The sequence below is a fragment of the Ochotona curzoniae genome, unplaced genomic scaffold (genome assembly GCF_017591425.1).
Source record: "Ochotona curzoniae isolate NIBS_2020 unplaced genomic scaffold, NIBS_Ocur_1.0 contig_523, whole genome shotgun sequence".
NCBI classification, from domain to species: domain Eukaryota; kingdom Metazoa; phylum Chordata; class Mammalia; order Lagomorpha; family Ochotonidae; genus Ochotona; species Ochotona curzoniae.
Window position 1 is genome coordinate 8993692 of NW_024466459.1, and position 19095 is coordinate 9012786.

Sequence of the window (19095 nt, forward strand, 5' to 3'; positions counted from 1 at the left end):
CGGTGGCCACCCCGCGTCCTCCAGCCCCCTGCCTCAGCTCCTGGGTCCCCCAGCACCCTCTCCTCAGATCCCCAGTCCAGAAGTCACCAGAAAACCGGAGCAAGCTGCAGCCTGTCAGAAGCGCGGGCTGTTCCGCGGCGCCCCTTCTGGACTCAGCCGGGACTGCACCACACGCACACTGGGAGGTCACGCCCTCTGGGGGGCCTTTATTTTTCACAGGGAGCTTCTGGAAGTTTCCAGAAGCCCACGGGAGACTCGGTCCCAGTCCTGCAAAGTGTGTTCCCCTGCAGGCTCTGGGTGTCACATCTTGAGGCTGCTCTACAGGCTGTCATTTCTAGGACAATAACAAACGCGGGGCGGGGCGGGGGGTGATCCCCTCCAGTGGGGAATGCTGGGGGAGGGGGAGTAGAAGAGGGAGGGAGAGCAGCCGCAGCCTAGTGGCCACTGAGTCTCTCTTGCTGGTACTCCCTCTGCTCGTGGATGGCTTGTTCCAGTAGGGGCAGATTCAGGCCCTCCACGCAGGTCAGCACCCGGGCCTTCACCACGGCACTGCCATCTGCAAGACACAAGCACCATGACGCTCGCTTGACTTGGGCCAGGTCCTAAGTTCTGCCAGTGGGGGAACGGGGCCAGGAGGACGGCCAATGGGGTGCTTGCACTGTCTCCGTGCGGACCTGGCACGCAGAGGAGAGCCTGTCAGCCCAGCTGGTGCGGATAGCAGAGACGTCCAGGGCTCAGCCCAGCAGGTGCCTCCAGAACTTGCTTTCTTGTCATCCCATCCTGTCCCGCCTGCTCCCAGGTCCTTGAGTGAAGCCACAGGCTATCCTGCTCTCCTTCTAAAGCTGCTCTGATAGTGCTGTCTGACCCTCCCAGTCTAGGCAGCCTGAGGCACTCAACAGGACAGAAGCCACACGCTGGCCATCTACAAGGGCCAGGGCTGGGGGATGAGTGAGGCTGCCCCGGTGTCTGTAAGACAGTGAGCTGTCCGCTTCACGGCTGCCTGTGGCCCTGAAAGGTTTTCACAGGGCAGCTGCCGGGGGTTCAGGACAACACTGGGGTGTAAGGTGGAGGTGGGGACAAGGACCAAATTAAGAGCTCTGATTTGTGGTTGGAGCTATGAAAATAATAACAATAATAATAAAGTCCGGACAGAGAACCTTATGTGGAACGTTTAGAAAGCATCAAGAGAGCATTTTCTTTCCTGGTAGTGCAGCTGGCAGCTGGCAATCGTGTTGTAGAGTCATCACTGCTGTTTGTGAAAGCAGAAGGGGGCCGGGCAGTGTGGCGTAGTGGTTAAAGTCCTTGCCTTGAATGTGCCAGGATCCCATATGGGGGCCAGTTTTAATCCCGGCAGCTCCACTTTCCATCCAGCTCCCGGCCTGTGGCCCAGGAAAGCAGTAGAGGACAGCCCAAAGCTTTGGGACCCTGCACCTGTGTGGGAGACCTGGAAGAGGATCTGGGTTCCTGGCTATGGGTCGGCGCAGCATTGGCCATTGCGGTCGCTTGGGGAGTGAATCAACGGATGGAAGATCTTCCTCTCTGTCTCTCCTCCTCCCTGTATATCTAACTTTGCAATAAAAATAAATAAATCTTAAAAAAAAAAAAAGAATTTGAAGGAAGCTAGAGACACAGCATTCACAGGGGCAGCCTGGGCCAGCTGCAGTGGGATGACCAGCCCAGGGGGTAGACAGATACGGGAAATTCCTTCTTGCCAGAAACCTAGGACAAAGAAAAAGGGGTTTGGGGGCAAAAGGCAGTGGGCATGTGGCAGGCTGAGACTTCAGTGGGAGAGGAGGGTGGGAGAGAATGCTGTGGCCCCAGCAAGTGTGTGCTGGGAGGAACACCTCAGACTGGAAGAGGGAGCGGGTGGAGGACACGGGCAAAAAAGAACAAAGCCCTATGTGGCAGGGTAGACCCCTCAGGCAGCAGGGCCCTCACCTCCTACTGGGAAGGGGCGGAGCCCGTGGCTCAAGAGTGAGACCCCAGTGGAGAGGCACAGGGGAAGAAGCAGGGGGTCTAGGTAGCGGGTGAGCGCCTGAGGCAGCCGCCACTGTGCCTGCGAGGGCTGAGCAGGACCCGTGCAGGGGCTGCGAGGCAGTGGGGCCTGATGAGATGGGACACCCTGAGATCTGTATACTCTGAATCCACAGGGTTTTTTTCTGAATCCACGAAGCAGCAGGGGTCTTTTGCACCCAAAGGTCTGACTAGGGAGGAAGCAAGCTGGGCCTTGGGAAGCACAAGCTCTGAAGTTGGGGCTGGGGTCACGGCACAGATGGTGAGGCTGCCCCCTGAGATGCCAACATCCCTTAGAAGCACCAGTTCTAGTGTGGCTGCTCCACTTAGGATCAAGCTGTCTGCCAATGCATCTGATAAAGCAGAGTGCTTGGACCCCGTCGTGCACACGCGAGACCCAGGTGCAGTTCCTGGCTCTTGGCTTCCGCCTGGCCCAGCTCTGGGTGCTGAGGCTATTTAGGGAGTGATTCAACAGGGGGAAGATCCCTGTCTCTCCCTCTCTGTAACTGCCTTCCAAATTACAAAGCAAAACAGGAAGGAAGGAAGAAAAGAGAACATGATTGAAGCAAGGGTGACAGCTATTGGAAGAAAGTGCCTCCAAGGATCCTGAGGGTGAGCCCAGGCACGTGGGGTTCTGGGAGGTCAGAGGTCAGTGTGGGGAGGTGAGGGGACAGGCAGGAAGAGAGGTGGGGCAGTACTGAAAGATCAGGTTCAAGGTGCAGCTGTGGGCGTGGGAGGCAGAAGTGGGGCAGAGGTGACAGGTGGCGTAACTGGCTGGCAGCAGGGAGGCAGAGAGGATCCAAGGAGCTGGCAGGGTTTGGTGTTTTCTGAGGTGTGTGTGGTTCGGGGGAGCCTGAATGGGGTCCAGGTGAGAGGACCTACCTGGACCGGGGGAAATCCACATAGCAAGGAAGCCCCAGAGAATGCAAGAGCTCAGCACAGAGGCACCAAGAGCCACCAAGCTGCTGGCGGACACGCAGTGGGGGTCTCTGAGGACAGGAAATGGGTCAGAACCAGTGAGACCAGTGATGAGATCACAAGGGCAGCCACCTGCTGTAGTCAGGGCACACAGGGGGCAGGTTGTGAGGGACGCCCCAACACCTGGATGGAAGCTGTCGTCCAGCAGGTGTCAGGCCCCCCACCTGCGTCTCTTCCTGGTTTTGGTCTTAGCTTGTTCATGTGCAATGAGTTACGGTGGCCTCTCACGTGTCCCTGGCACTGTCAGCCTGGCCCCAGGGTAGAATCCGTGTCTAACTGGCCTTTGTGTTCCCAAAGGACTTAGGACTTGGTCCTGGGAGGTTAAATTACACCTACCTGATGTCCTCTCTCTCCAGGTAAAAGGTCAGGGCCCCTCCCCCCTTATCAGTTTTTTTTTTAATTCCTCCTGGGTCAGCTGCAGATCTTGCACGTGAACGATCCAGTATCAAGGAAAAGCACATTTTAGGGGCAAAGTAAAGTGCTGCTCCAGCTGCCAGCCAGGGGTTTTCACCAGGGCATTCAAGAGCTCTGCTTTGTGCCCTCACCCTGCGTCACCTCAGAGGCACAGCGCGTGCAGCTGCTGCCCTGTTTGTGAAGGTTTAGGGTTCAGGCCAGCTGCCAGGGAGGGCACATTCTGTCAGTCTTACCTAATCAGCTCAGTAGCCAGGGTGATCCCTGCCCGGATTCATTACTCATTATCGAAAAAACTGCTGCCTTGCACATTTCATCGTTTCTCCTGAGTGAGTCTTCTCTAAACAACCTTCCCCTGGGGACCGGCACTGTGGCACCAGAGGTTATAGCCATCACCTGCAGCGCTGGCATCCCGTGTGGGCAAGGGTTCGAGTCCCGGCTGCCCCACCACCAATCCAGCTCCCTGCTAATGCACTCGGGAAAGTGGCAGAGGATGGGCCAACTGCTGGAGAGACTTTGAAGCTCCTGGCTCCTGCCTTTGGCTTAACCTAGCCCCAGTTAGTGAGCCATCTGGAAAGTGACCTAATGTACATAAGACTTTCGCCTTTCAAGCACAGGCAATAAATCCTTAAAGAAAAAAAGAGAAGCTTCCCTCAGGCAGAGGTAGACAGACAACACTTGGGACACCTAGAAATCCCACCCCGCTGAAACAATTACTAGGAGGATTTTGATAAATAATCACGCAACTTCCACATGTCTATAAAAATCTGGGTATCGGTGGGGAGACTGGCATCAGGTCTTCCCCTCCACAGATACCCATGGGGACGCATAAGTTCCTTACGTAAAATGGTAAAGTCTTGGGCCTGGCACAGTAGCTAGTAGCTAAAGTCCTCCCCTTGCATGCATCAGGATCCCATATGGGCACTGGTTCTAATCCTGGTTGCTCCATTTCCCATCCAGCTCCCTGCTGGTGGCCTGGGAAAGCAGTAGAGGACGGCCCAAAGCCTTGACACCCTGTACCCACATGGGAGACCTGGAGAAAGCTGCTGGCTCCTGGCTTCGGATCAGCTCAGCTCTGGCTACTGTGGCCACTGGTGAGTGAATCATCAGACAGAAGATCTTCCTCTCTGTCTCTCCTCCTCTCTGTATATCTGCCTTTCCAATAAAAATAAAATAAATCTTTAAAAATAAATAAATTAAATAAAGAACAACACCATTTTTAGTGGCTACAAAATATTGTTCTGGCTGAATAGACCATAAGGACTTTAGCCCATAACTACAATATATGTGCAAGAAGAGACAGCAGAATCAAGCCAAGACCCAACTCCTGAGCAGGTTGGGATATACAAGGAGCTTACGAGACATTCTAAGGCTGCTAACCGTTATACCTACTAAAAACCTGGAGCTAAGGTAAGCCAGAACAACTGGATATAACAGACAGTATGGGGATCAGTTATGTGAAGGAAAAATGAGGGGCTGGCATTGTGGCACAGTGAAGTAAGCCACCAACTGTGACACTGGCATCCTATATCACAATGCAAGTTCGAATCCCAGCTGCGCCTTCTCTAACCCAGGTTCCTGTGAACATCCCTGGGAAAGCAGTGGAAGATGGGGCTCTGCCAGTACAGTGGGCCACCAGGATGGAGCCTGCGGCCTCTGACTGCTGTCTGGCCCAGCCCTGGCTGTTACAGCCATGTGGATAGTGAACTTGTAGAGAGAAAATCTTTCTCTTGCAATCATTCTGCCTTTCTTTTCTTTCTTTTTTTTTTTTTTTAAGATTTATTTATTTTTATTGGAAAGGCAGATATACAGAGAGGAGAGACAGAGAGGAAGATCTTCTGTCCAATGGTTCACTCCCCAAGCGGCTGCAACCACTGGAGCTGAGTCAATCTGAAGCCAGGAGCTCTTCCGGGTCTCCCATGTGGGTACAGGGTCCCAAGGCTTTGGGCTGTCCTCGATTGCTTTCCCAGGCCACAAGCAGGGAGCTGGATGGGAAGTGGGGCCACTGGGATTAGAACCAGTGCCCATATGGGATCCCGGGCGTGTGCAAGGCAAGGACTTTAACCACTATGCTATCACACCAGGTCCCATTCTGCCTTTCAAACAAACAAAATAGATATTTCTTTTTAAAAAGAAACAAAATGAAACAGAAATGTAACAGAAACAAGTACAGAGAGCTAATAGGCCCAAATTACTAACTGTGGTGGTTATTTCTGGGTAGGATTACAGTGATTTCTGGTTAAACAATTATTGATTGTATTTGAAAGTCAGACAGAGATCTCCCTTCCACTTGCTGATTCACTCCCAAAAGACTGAAGGGTTAGAGTTAGGGCTGGACCAGGCCAGAGTCAGCAGCCGGGGACTCCATTCAGGTACCTCCCACGCGCACCAGGGTAAGCATTAGCTGGAAGCTGGGATTGGAAGTGGAGCTGTTACTCAAACTAGGCACTGTGACCTGGCACCATAGGATGCTTTCATTCCTCACCTTGCACTGGCCTTCTTGCCCAACTGCCTGGCTCTTCCCGCAACCTCACCCTCTCTGAATCTTGGGCTTCTCTCAGAGACAAGCAATGTGACTCTGGTCACGGGTGGCTGGGCAGACTCCAACATCCCAAGCACCACTCCTCAGGCTGGGGTGCATTGCAGGCCTTGGGAAACGGGCGGCTCCCCTCTGTCCCTCTGCTTCCCATGGCTGCATGGCTCCTCTCTGCCTGCTAGGGCTACCCTAAGTACCAACAGGCCTTGAGCCTCAGGCCGATCTGGGAGGCGATCTAACCTGAGTGGCTGCTCTTGCGTCAGGAGGCAGGTCGACCCCTCATGGAATCCCTCGGATAGCTTCCCTGCCTGGGCAGGTGTCACACCCCTCAGATAGCTTACCTGCCTGATGCTCCAGCTCGCCCAGGACGATGTAGAGTGAGCCCAGCTGGGCGTGGAAGGGCTCCACCAGCTTGCTACAGACCAGAACTTCATGTTGCTGGGATTCATGCAGAGCTGTCAGCGTCACTCTGGACTCGGACATCCTGTAGGCGCACAACCTGCAGTGCAGAGAAAGGCCGTTCCACAGCCTCAGACTTGAACAGGTCTGAGGAGGACTGGGGGACTGGTGCAGTGTCTCAATCCCTGTTGGGACTCCCTGGGCTTCAGTGCTGGTTCTACTTTCAAATCCAGCTTCCTGCGAATGCCCACCCTGGTGGCAGCGGCGATGGCTTATGCTCTTGGATCCCCTGCGTGGGAAGGCGGGCTTGAGCACAAGTCTCCTGCCTTTGGTCTGGCCCTGCTCTGGCTGTGGCGGGGACTCAGCAGGTGAGCTGGTAGATGGAGGATCTCACTCAGAATCTGAATCTCTCTCTACCTTTCAAACACAACACTGATCAATTTTGTAAAATAAAAAAAAAAAGTTTAAAAAATTATTTTGGGAGGCCAACAATCCCATGGCAAAGTATTTGGCCCTAATCTGATCAAAGGAAAAAATGTTAACAATAACAAAGGGAAAAAATGTTCAGTCTCCAAGCAGAGCAGAAGGGGACTGCCTTTTTATTTATTTTTGTACAGATTTGAAAGGGTTAACTGTAAGGTGGTTGTACTCCTGGCGGGCTGCAATCTCCAAAAAGACCCCTGCATCCTGTTGGAAAAGCTCCTGCTCCCTGACACACCTGGAGGCATTGTGGAGCTTTACGGGAGAGATGCTGCTGAGGCATGCTGTTTTACTACTGTCTGCATTTAAGTGATAGGACCAGGATCTCAAGCCTATGCATTAAATTTCCTGTTTTTTTTTTTTTAAAGATTTATTTTGATTATGTTTTTATTGGAAAGGCAGATATACAGAGAGGAGAGACAGAGAGGAAGATCTTCCGTCCGATGATTCACTCCCCAAGTGAGCGCAACGGTCGATGCTATGCCGATCCGAAGCCAGGAGCCTCTTCCGGGTCTCCCACGCGGGTGCAGGGTCCCAAAGCTTTGGGCCGTCCTTGACTGCTTTCCCAGGCCACAGGCAGGGAGCTGGAAGGGAAACGGGGCTGCCGGGATTAGAACTGGCGCCCATATGGGATCCCGGGCGTGCAAGGGGAGGACTTAACCACTTGCGCCACCGCGCCGGGCCCCTAAATTTCCTTTTTTTAAAAAAGATTTATTTTATTTTTATTGGAAAGGCACATATACAAAGAGGCAGAGAGACAGAGAGAACGATCTACCATCTGTTGATTCACTCCCCAAGCGATCTCAACAACTGGTGCTGTGCCAATCTGAAGCCAGGAGCCTCTTCTGGGTTTCCCATGTGCATGCAGGGTCCCAAGGCTTTGCACTGTCCTCCACTGCTTTCCCAGGCCACCAGCAGGGAGCTGGATGGGAAATGGGGCTGTGGGATTAGAACCGGTTCCCATATAGGATCCTGGCACATGCAATGCAACGACTTTGGCCACTAGGCTACCATGCTGGGCCCCTACACTTGTTTTGTTCAATGCACTTCCTGTTCATGGCAAGAGGTAGACGCCCAACTGAACATTAAAATCATTTCGCTCACCTTGGAGTCTCACAAAATTTTCTTGAACTCTTACACAGATTTATTTATTTTTATTGGAAAGACAGATTTACAGAGAGAAGGAAAGACAGAGAGAAATACCTTCTACCCACTGATTCATGGTTGCAACGGCCAGAGCTGAGCTGATCCAAGCCAGCATCCAGGAGTCCTCTCTGGATTTCCCGCTTTGGTGCAGGGTCCCAAGGCTTTGGGCCATCCTCTACTGCTTTCCCAGGCTACCAGTAGGGAGCTGGATAGGAAGTAGAGCAGCCAGGACACAAACGGGCACTCTTATGGGATCCCAGCACTAACAGGGGAGAATTTAGCCACTGAGCCCAAGGAAATTCTTCCACCCACCAAATAATTCAGCATTTTCAATACCACTTGTTGAAACTTTCCCATCAAAATAGATCAGCATCTTTGTTGAAAATCTTTGCACTCATGTGATTTATTTACATTTTTTATAACAGGTATTTTTTTAGCATTATTTATTATTTCTATTGGGAATTCAGATATACAGAGAGGAGAGTCAGAGAGGAAGATCTTCCATCCAATGGTTCATTCCCCAAGCAGCTGCAACGGCTGGAGCTGAGTCAATCTGAAGCCAGGAACCAGGAGCTTCCTTGGACCTCCTGGGGGGGCAGGGTCCCAAAGCTTTGGGGCTTCCTCGACTACTTTCCCAGGCCACAGGGAGTTGGATGGGAAGCAGAGCCGCTGGGATTAGAACCGGCACCCATGTGTATTCTGGCGCATTCAAGGCAAGGACTTTAACCACTACGCTAAACTACCATGCTGGGCCCTGTAGTAACTAATTTCATTTTTTTTGGTGGGAGTGAGTGCAATTTTAACATTCCCGCTCACCTCCACCTGTGACGACACAACAGTCTCACCTGCCGAATGTCCTCAGTGTGCTGCCGTCAGGGAGGTGGCCGGCACTGACCTCCCAGGGGAAGTAATAGACGCCCGGCTTGGGCAGCATTGCTGGCTCCTGTCACCAGAGCGGCGAAGATTCCTGAAAAACCAAGCAGACCACAGGACAGAGATCAGCTAGCTGATGCACAGGGCCAGTAACATCTTCAAGACCACGTCTAGAGTTTCAAATCAAAAAGGTTTTTCTATAGAAGCGTTCATGAATCTCAAAACAACAGAATAATGTGGTTGCTGCTGCCACCTGTGGTGATGGCCCAAGCCGCTGGGTCTCCGCCACCCTAGGGAGACACCTCGATTGAGTTCCTGGAACCTGGTGTCAGACTGGCGCAGGCCCAGCTGTAGCAGCATTCAGGGAGTAAACCAGCAGATAGATTTCTTCTGTCTTTCAAATAAATAAACTGAGAAAAATTTTGCTATCTTTTTTTTTTTTTTAATATATATAGTTGTTATTGGAAAGACAGATCTACAGAGAAGAAACAGAAAGATTTTCTGTCTGCTGGTTCAGTCTTCAAGTGACTGCAATGGCCAGAGCTGAGCCAATCTGAAGCCAGGAGCCAGGAGTCCTCTCTGGATCTCCTGCTTTGGTGCAGGGTCCCAAGGCTTTGGGCCATCCTCGACTGCTTTCCCAGGCCACAAGCAGGAAGCTGGAAAGGAAGTGGAGCAACTGGGGACACAAATCAGTGCCTATATTGGATCCTGGCGCGTGCAAGGTGAGGATTTAGCCATTGAGGCATTGTGCTGGGCCCAGTAAGAAAATTTTAACAGGGGCCCGGCAGCATGGCCTAGCAGCTAAATCCTTGCCTTGCTGCCCCGGGATCCCATATGGGCGCTGGTTATAATCCCAGCAGCCCAACTTCCCATCCAGCTCCCTGTTTGTAGTCTGGGAACCCAAAGCTTTGGGACCCTGCACCTATGTGGGAGACCTGGAGGAAGTTCCTGGCTCCTGACTTCGGATCCGCACAGCACTGTTGGTTTGCTCACTTGTGGAGTGAACCACTGGAAGGAAGATCTTTCTCTCTGTTTCTTCATCTCTCTGTATATCTGACTTTGTAATAAAAATAAATAAATCTTTAAAAAAATTTTTAACAGAAAAAAAGACACACTAACAATATTGTATTAAATCACATTCAGTCTATGTATACAAGGTACATGGGAAATAAAAGAATTTCATGTTTAGACTTGGGTCTCATCCTAAGGTACCCCAATACGCATATGCAAATATTCAAAAGTTTTTAAAAAATGGAAACATTTCTGGTTGAAGCGTTTGGAATGTGGGAGGCTAGAGCTGTAGAGCAGTGAGGATTCACCAGTTAGTGGTCCGTGACATAAGAATGCTGATTCGTGACCATCAGCTGTCTGACAGGACACAAAGTGCAGCTATTAACTCAGGTGGTCGGTCACTGTGGTACCCCAAGACCCCTGAAGACAGCAGATGGCACAGCTGGACAGGCCAGTGAGAGTCATGCACAAGTGGCTTTATCATTCTCTAGTGGGAGGTCACCTGTCTGGGTTGCAGGTCAGCGCACCAGAGTGTTTCAAGACAATGTGCCATGAACTGATCTGGTGAGGGCAGAGTCACCTGCTGGTCCCTGCAGGCTGGTGTGCCTCACTGCGGCCAGGAACCAGACGCAGCAGTGAGGGAGCCCCCAAACTGCCTCTCGGCATGACAGAATCCAGAAACAAAATCAACACCCAAAGCAAGAGAGACAACCAGGAAAACCAACCGAAGGACCATGGCACTCGTTTGGGGTCACCAAGAATGACCCTAGCCAGCCTGGCAGGGATGCTAGCAAGCAGGTGTGGCTGTGACATGGCTTGGCCCAAGTGGTGCCCAGTTCATGGTGCCCAGGTTCCAGGCGTGGCTCCGCTTCCCTTCCAGCTTCCCACCAGTGCATACCCCAGGAGGCAGCAGTGGATGGTCCAGGCAGTCAGAGCCCTGCCACCTACACAGAAGACCCAGCTTCAGCTCCCAGCTCCTGCCCAGGTCTGGCCCAGTGAAGGATGCTGGGTAGTGGACTAATAGATGGACGATCTCCATCCCCGCCTTTCAAATATATAGCAAATATATATACATACATACATATTTTAAGAAACATTATATATATATATATATATATATATATATATATATATATATATCATCTTAAGCTTCAGAATCTTTTAAATATGCACTTATTTGGAAGATAGAGCTACCCTGTGCTGGTTTATTCTCCAAATGCCAAAATAACTAGGGTGAGCTGGAACTGGGGCAAGGTTCAAAAGGGAGGACCAAAACTGGGAGCCAGGAACATAATGCAAGCCTCCTATGCGGGTTGTAAGAACTCAATTACTGGGACCAATATGGCAGCTCAGCAACCTAATTCCCTGCCTGCAAGCACCAGTATCCCATAAGGGCACCAGTTTGTGTCCCGACTGCTCCACTTCCCATCAAGCTCTCTGCCTGTGGTCTGGGAAGCTGGGATCAGGAGCTGGACCTGAAGAGCTGGAGAGGAGTCCAGACACTTCAGTGGGAGGTGTAGCTACCACTAGATAAACTGGTCATTCTTTCAGAACCTTTTTAAAGGTAATTCTGTTTGGCCCAACATGGTAGCCTAGCAGCTAAAGTCCTCACATTGCATGTGCCAGGATTCCACACTGGTGTCAGTTCTCATCCCAGCAACCCTGCTTTCCATCCAGCTCCCTGCTTGTGGCCTGGGAAAGCAGTCGAGGATGGCCCAAAGCCTTGGGACCCTGCACCAAAGCGGGAGATCCAGAGAGGACTCCTGGATGCTGGCTTCAGATTGGCTCAGCTCTGGCCATTGCAGCTGCTTGGGGAGTGAATCAATGGATGGAAGATCTTTCTAAGTCTCCTCTCTGTATATCTGACTTCCCAATAAAAATAAATAAATCTTAACAAATAAGAAAGCTTAGGCCTGGTGCAGTGGCCTAGCAGCTGAAGTCCTTGTCTTGAATGCGCCAGGATCCCATATAGGCACCAGTTCTAATTCCAGCCACCTCAGTTCCCATCCAGCTCCCTGCTTGTGGCTTGGGAAAGCAGTCGAGGACAGTTCAAAGCCTTGGGATCTGGCACCAGCATGGGAGACCTGGAAGAAGTTCCTGGATCCTGGCTTCAGATCAGCACAGCACCAGTTGTTGAGGCCGCTTGGGGAGTGAATCATTGGATGGAAGATCTTCCTCTCTGTCTCTCCTCCTCCCTATATTTATCTGACTTTCCAATAAAAATCTTAAAAAAAGGAATGAGCCTTCTGTTAAAAAAAAAAAAGGTAATTCTGTCACATCCAAGTACCAGATATATTATACAGTAAAGTACTAAGTACCTCTGTCACTAATTGTATACTTATTGTTAAAATTATCATACAGTAGGACCAACCCTTTGGGGAGGATACATCTCTGTAAAAGCAAACTTCATTAATTCTGTTTAAAAACTACATTTGCTGACCTGTGTGGCACCATGAATTTTTATCACATGAAGAGTCGAGTCACAGCACATTTTGTACTGCGACCTCTGTAAGTTGTATTACACGAGGACTCACGCAGATTTGGATGTAACTCAACAAAATGAATGCTTCAGTAACTAAATAAAAGGATTGTTGATCATGCTGTTCCAGGTTTTGCAATCACCAGAGTACATGGGATCTAACAAATCATCTACGGGTACCAAAGTCAAAGGAGGAACAGGTCTCGCCCTTTGTCCCACATACTGCTCAAGCACAACAGAGAGAAGGCACTTCCCAGGTGGGGGGGACTCCAGGGAAATCAGAAACACAGCAACCCCCACCCCACCCCGCGTGATGCTGTGAGAAGGGAGCGTGGTGCTGGGGGATTCCTGCCAGAGATGTAGCCTCTGAATCTGCTCGTGAAGAAACACGAGACAAATGCCAACGGAGGGACACTCTACAACCGGCACGCATCCTTCAAGTCAAGGTCACAGGGGACAAAGAAACTGCTCTAGCAGCCAAGGTCAGCAAACAGGACAGCAGTGCCAGGTTGCATGGTGGGCCCCAGGCAGCCCTCAGCACGTGACGCTTCTGCACACAGGGATTCGGTGGAGGCCAGCATGTGCACACACAAGAAAGTCCTGTGGGTAGACAAGGGGGACAGTTGGACACGGACGAGGGCACAGGGAGCAGGCCACGTGAAAAGCATGGCAGTGTGACCTGGACACAAGGCAACGCATGCTGTGCCCAGCACTGCCAACACACTGCCCAGGAAGCCAGGACTAGCAGGCGCCAGCAGTCGGCACCTCAGTGTTGTCTCAGCACCGACAGCCGACACATTTCTGCCGTGAAGTCACTCTGGTTTGTGGTACACTCCCAGGACATCATCCCAGTATATTAACACAACTGCAGGAGATGCCTCATCTCAGATTGGGTCTCAGACTGGGAAGAAGAATGTGCATTAAGGAGATGGGTGGATGATTATAAAATGGGGGAAAAAAACTGCTGATCAAGTAATAATAGCATATAATTGTTAAATTCCTAAACTGGTAATGGTCCTGTAAAGCATGTTTGCTTCCAGGAAAACAGAGCGAAGTATTCACGAGTGATGGGCAGGAAGGACTTGGGCACTATGTTCCCGAATGGTTTTTGGGAAAAGCAAGCCCAATAGACTGGCATGAGGAAGAGACAGCACTCATGGCCAAACATTAACAATGGGTGAAAGGTTTCTCCATACCATCATCTCTTCTTGCAATCTGAGTGTGTGTGTGTGCGTGTTTAAAGATTTATTTATTTGAAAGGTAGAGTTACAAAGAGAGCTAGTGAGAGATCTTAGATCTTCCAAATGGCCACAATGGCCAGAGCTGGCTCAGCCCAAAGCCAGGAACTCACATCTCTCTCCGGGTCTCCTACACGGGTGCAACGGCCCAAGCCATCCTCAGCTGCCTTCCCCGCTGCACCAGGAGGGAGCTGGGCTGCAGGTGGAGCAGCCGGGACATAAATGAGTGCCTATACAGGGTGTCAGTGCTGGTGGCAGTAGCTTAACCCACTGAACCACAATGCTTGTCCCACTCTTGCAATTCTTGTTTGAAATTATTTGAAAAAATAATAATAAAAAAAAAGACAAAACTCACTAACTCTAAGATCTTTATCCAAGCCTATTCTACTTACTGCTGCACCCACCCAGTCACCATTACATTAAGAATGTTGAAGGACAAAGTCATAACCATCTAGTTTAAAGTTTATGCTGGGTTGTAGTTTTTATTCTAGAATTGGCAATATTTTGTCCCATAACATAGGGTACATGGGGCTAGCACAATAGCCCAGTTTGCTAATCCTTCACCTGCAAGTGCTGGGATCAGAAATGGACTCTGGTTTGTGTTTCAGTGCTCCACTTCCCACCCAGCACCCTGCTTTTGTCCTGAGGATGGGTCCCTGTACCTGTGTGGGAGACCTGGAAGAAGCTCCTGCCTCCTGGCTTTGAATCAGCTCAGCCGCAGCCATTGTGGCCATCTGGAAAGTGTTAACAGTGGATGGAAGATCTTGCTGTTGTTTTTCTATAAATTTGCCTTTCCATTAAAATGAACAAGTAAATCTTAAAAAAAATAGAGTACTTATTCTGAAAAGAGGATATTTATTATAGCCAAAAATGCTTTTGCAAATTTAAGATAATGGTTAAACGAATTAATTGAAAATGGGAAGATTGTCAATAAAATCTCCCCAACACACAGATGGAAAAGTCCTGAAAGAGAAAAAATTAGAGAAAGGGTAAGAAAACCATTCACGTAGGGGTACAAAGCCCTAACAAATTATTTCCAAACAGATGGGGAGAGAAAAGCTGAAGAGCAAAAGCCACGCCAACCCCAGTGGGAGGGGGTGTCTTGCGCAGTGGCTGGTATGCCTGCACTGATAGCCGAGTGTCTGGGCTTGAGTCCCGGAGGAATGACTGATCCAGGCGCTCCCTGAGAGGCAGCAGGGCCAGCTCAGGACTGGGGTCCCCGACGCTCACGTGGGAGACCTGGATTGAGTCTTGGGCCACTGGCTTCCACCTGGCCCAGCCCTGGCTGATGTTGGCAGATGGGGCTTAAAGTAGCAGACAGAAGAGCTTCTCTGTCTCTTTCTGCCTTTCAAATAAATACAATTTTTAAAACACAGCAAACAAGTGTTGCAGGATGGAATAAAAACTTGGATACAGTTGAAGGGTTTAAGCTAGAAGAAATGTGAGATCAGATGCAAAGACACCAGAATCAAACTTCCTCATCTCCTGAGCCCTTCACCCTGCAAACACACATCCCTGTCTTTCCAATAACAGCAACACAGGTGTCTAACCATACTGCCCAGCACTTTCAGGGGTGGTTTCCCAACTCCACTCACCCTGTGGGCATGCCCTGTTTCCCAGCTGATACCCCTTCCATTTAGTTGGGTCCTTGGGAGGGAGGAGAAACAGGCCCTTGGATCCGAACCAAGACTTGTGCTTTTAAATACAACCTCCAATCCCACCTTGTCATAAAGGGAGCGCCTGCCTTTTGTCTACTCAAAGCAAGGAATCATTCCTTTTAAAAATATAGACCATTTAGTTTATTTAAAAGTTGGAATGGCTGAGAGATGTCCCTGTACTGGTTCCCTTCCCAAAATGGAACAAGGGCTGGGCTGGGAAGCCAGGAGTCAGGAGCACCCTCCAAATCTCCCAGGTGGATGATGCGGGTCCAGGTACTTGAGCCATTATCAGCTGTATTCCCAGGCCCACTTGCAGGAACGCAGATAGAAGTGGAACAGCCTGGATTTGAACCCCACTGTGTCACAAAGCAGGTGTGGCTGCTGCTACTCTTGTTCGTCTCAACAACAAGAGAGACATCATAAACCTCAAATCTTAGTGGACTCAAGGCTCCCTGTCTAACCAACAGTGTCCAAACATACAGAAGCCCAGGAAAATGTTACAGGTAACCCTAGAACAGTAAGATCCACATCCAGACCATAGTGAATTTCACAGCACACACACACACACACACACACACACACACACACACACACACACACAGGAATTTCACAGCACAATGACCTAGTTTTGATGCATGGGGAAAACAGAGACCTTAAGAAAAATCCATATTTTCCAACCGCGAAGTGTTGACCCTGTACGGACCCAAATTTCTGTAGTTCATTTCTTTGTGTGTGTGGCACAGTGGGATAAGCTACCATGTGCAAGGATCAGCATTCTCTATGAGCACTGGTTTAGGTCTCTGCTATTAGTCATCCAACCCAGTTCCCGTCTAATCGACCTGGGAAGGCTGCGAAGGACAGCCCAAGCATTTGGGTCCCTGACACCCATGGGGCCCAGAGGGAGTCCTTGCCTTTCCCCAGGCTGATGCGATCATTTGTGAAAGGAACTAGAGGAGGGAAGATCTCAACCTCCATTTCTCTCTGTAACTCTGCTTTTTACAAAATTAACACATTTATAACACTGGAGAAACTTTACTATAAGCTGGGTTTGTGATGACATTAAGGAATTTTTGCTAACATCTTTAAGTTTTAGGATACTGAGACATTTAACAAAAAATTGTTCAGAGGGCCTGGTGTGGTAGCCTAGTGGTTAAATTCTCACCTTGCAACTGCCAGGATCCCATATGGGTACTGGTTCATGTTCCAGCTGCTCCACTTCCCATCCACCCCCCCTGTTGTGGTCTGGGGGAGCAGTGGAGGACAACCCAATGCTGCCTTGGGACCTATACTAATGTGGAAGACCTAGAGGAAGCTCCAGGTTCCTGGCTTCAGATCGGCTCAGCTCTGGTCAATGCGGTCAGTCGGAGAGTGAACCAGCGGACGGAAGATCTTTCTGTTGCTCCTTCTCTCCATAAATCTGACTTTCCAATAAAAAATAAGAATATTAAAAAAAATCTTTTGGAGAGGCTCAGTGGCTTAGCTTAGTGGCTAAGGTCCTTGTCTTGCATGAGCCAGGATCCTGTATTGGCACCAGTTCTAATCTCGATGGTCATGCTTCCCATCAAGCTCCCTGCCTGTGGCCTGGGAAAGCAGTCAAGGACGGCCCAAAGCCTTGGGACCCTGCACCTGTTTGGGAAACCCAGAAGAGGCTCCAGGCTCTTGGCTTCAAATTGGCTCAGCTCCAGCCGTTGCAGCCATTTGGAGAGTGAATCAACGGAAGGAAGATCTTTGTCTCTCCTCTTCTCTGCATATCTGACTTTCCAATGGAAAAAACATATATTTTGGAGATACACAGTGAAAGTATCTGTGGGGCCCAGCCCGGTGGCCTAGCGGCTAGAGTTCTCACCTTGAACATTCTGGGATCCCCTGTGGGCACCGGTTCTAATCTCGGCAGCTCCACTTCCCATCCAGCTCCCTGCTTGTGGCCTGGGGAAGCAGTCGAGGATGGCCCAAAGCCTAGGGACCCTGCACCTGTGTGGGAGACCTGGAGGAAGTTCCTGGCTCCTGGCTTTGGATCAGCTCAGCTCCGGCCGTAGCGGCCACTTGAGGAGTGAATCATCAGACGGAAGATCTTCCTCTTTGTCTCTCCTCTCTGTATATCTGCCTTTCCAATAAAAATCAGGAAATCTTTAAAAAAAAAAAAGTGTTTGTGAATATAGCATGAGATTTGTCTAAAGTCTCTGTGGTGGCAGAGTAGGTGGAGGCGTCAGTGTCGATCATGTTTACCCTGTAGACAGTTATGAAAAAGATTTATTGTCTTATTCTACCATGGGATATTTCAAAATGTAAGGCAGATCACAAAACTTTCTGTTAAAAGTCTGTGGAAGGCTTCTTATGATCGTGATTAGAACCGAATTCTCTAGCTGGGCCTGTCTGCACCTGCTGGCCTCTGCCTGCCACTCCCCGTTCCCAGTTCACTTGATCTTGGCCCTGCCCGCTGGCTTCTCCATAGACTTGAACAAGTTTCCCCAGCCCTGGGCTTGGCTGGTTTCCTGACATTCTGGTCCTAGTTCAAACACTTTCCCTCGAACCAGGTCTTCCTTGTCCACTCCACTCTATCTCAAATTGCATTCTCTACTACACCGATTATTCAACCGCCTCACTTTGATTAGTTTTTCTCCCCCCCCCCCTTTTTAATGAGTAGTACAGAGACAGATACAGCAGACATCAGCCTAGCCCAGCTCCTGGTCTCGCATGTGGACAGCAGTAACCCAATCACGTGAGCTCTCAACCGCAGCCATGCAGGGTTTGTCTTAGCAGGGAGCTGGCTCCAGCAGCTGGAGCTGAATCAAACCCAGATACGATGCCGCAGGACATGGTCGCCTCAACCACTACACATGCTTCTCGATATTTATTGAGTTTAAAAGAGGGAGACGACCCCCACCATCTCCACTCACTGAGCTTGCCCCAACTGTGCACTCAGGTGAACGGTTCAAGCATGATCAGATCTTTGGTCTACGGAGTTTCCTCTGAATTCTCTTGCCTGGGTGTTTGCACAAAATCAGGGCTGTAACTAACGTAAACTTCAGCGTGGAAGACTGACTTTAAGCCAAACTTGGTATTCCTCTCCCATCTCTGCCCTGCCCCTCCCGTCGAGACGCAGATAAAGTCCCAGGTAGTTTTATCTTATCGTCAGGCTATGCTGGCTACAAGGGCAGCGCCAGCTTTCGAGATGAAATCGTTCCAGGAAACCAAGAGAAACTACGTCTTGAGGTTTGAAAAGTATTCAAACAGCAAAACGCACGGTTCCAGCACAGGCCCGGAACTTCAAAAAATCTTTAAAACCTTATTTTGTTCATTGTAAATCTTCTTTGACATTATTTTTTAAAGATGTTTGCATGGAAACATATATATTTTTGGAGCTCCCTTACACTTGGCGTCCAAGGTAAGCTTACCCTATTCCCAGTACACTTGCTAGTAATAAATAAATAAGCAAGCCAGTCGGCCAAGGGCATTAGTACTAGTGTGCAGTTCAAACTGACCACAGTCCAGTACGGGGAACCCCGTACACTCCCACCCCTTCACACCAAGGACTCCCTAACCCCATGACTTCCGGCGACGCCATGGCGATCCGACCGGGAAGTGTGAGGCGGCCGAGTGCCACGGCGCAGGCGCAGCCCCGCCCCCTCCTGGGCCCCGCTGACCTGAGCCTCAGGTTCTGTCCGTCCCGCGGGGTCACCTGACAGGGCGGAGCGGGACGCCGGAAGCGCTCAACGCCCCCTCAGTGGGAAGATTCCTTGACTTTCTCTTGGCCGGCGTCCGCCCCTCGGGGGTCGCCGGTGGCCGGGCAGGGTCTCCGCGGGCTTGGGGCTCGGGCCTTGGTGTGCCGCACGGCGGGCCGCTCCCGCGCCGAGGGTCCGCGGGCAGGAGGAG

At 50.5% G+C, this 19095-nt stretch overlaps 1 protein-coding gene across 1 annotated transcript; it reads right to left on the reverse strand.

Annotated features, from left to right (window-relative positions):
- Positions 1 to 68: 68 nt before the first annotated feature.
- On the reverse strand, positions 69 to 19084 carry TEN1 (TEN1 subunit of CST complex). Its single transcript, XM_040989644.1, has 4 exons — positions 18867 to 19084; positions 8809 to 8930; positions 6280 to 6437; positions 69 to 556 (listed from the first exon to the last, which is right to left on the reverse strand). Exons 2-4 carry the CDS (start codon positions 8895 to 8897, stop codon positions 435 to 437), a joined length of 369 nt encoding a protein of 122 aa, XP_040845578.1. The 5' UTR covers positions 8898 to 8930; positions 18867 to 19084; the 3' UTR covers positions 69 to 434.
- Positions 19085 to 19095: the final 11 nt, after the last annotated feature.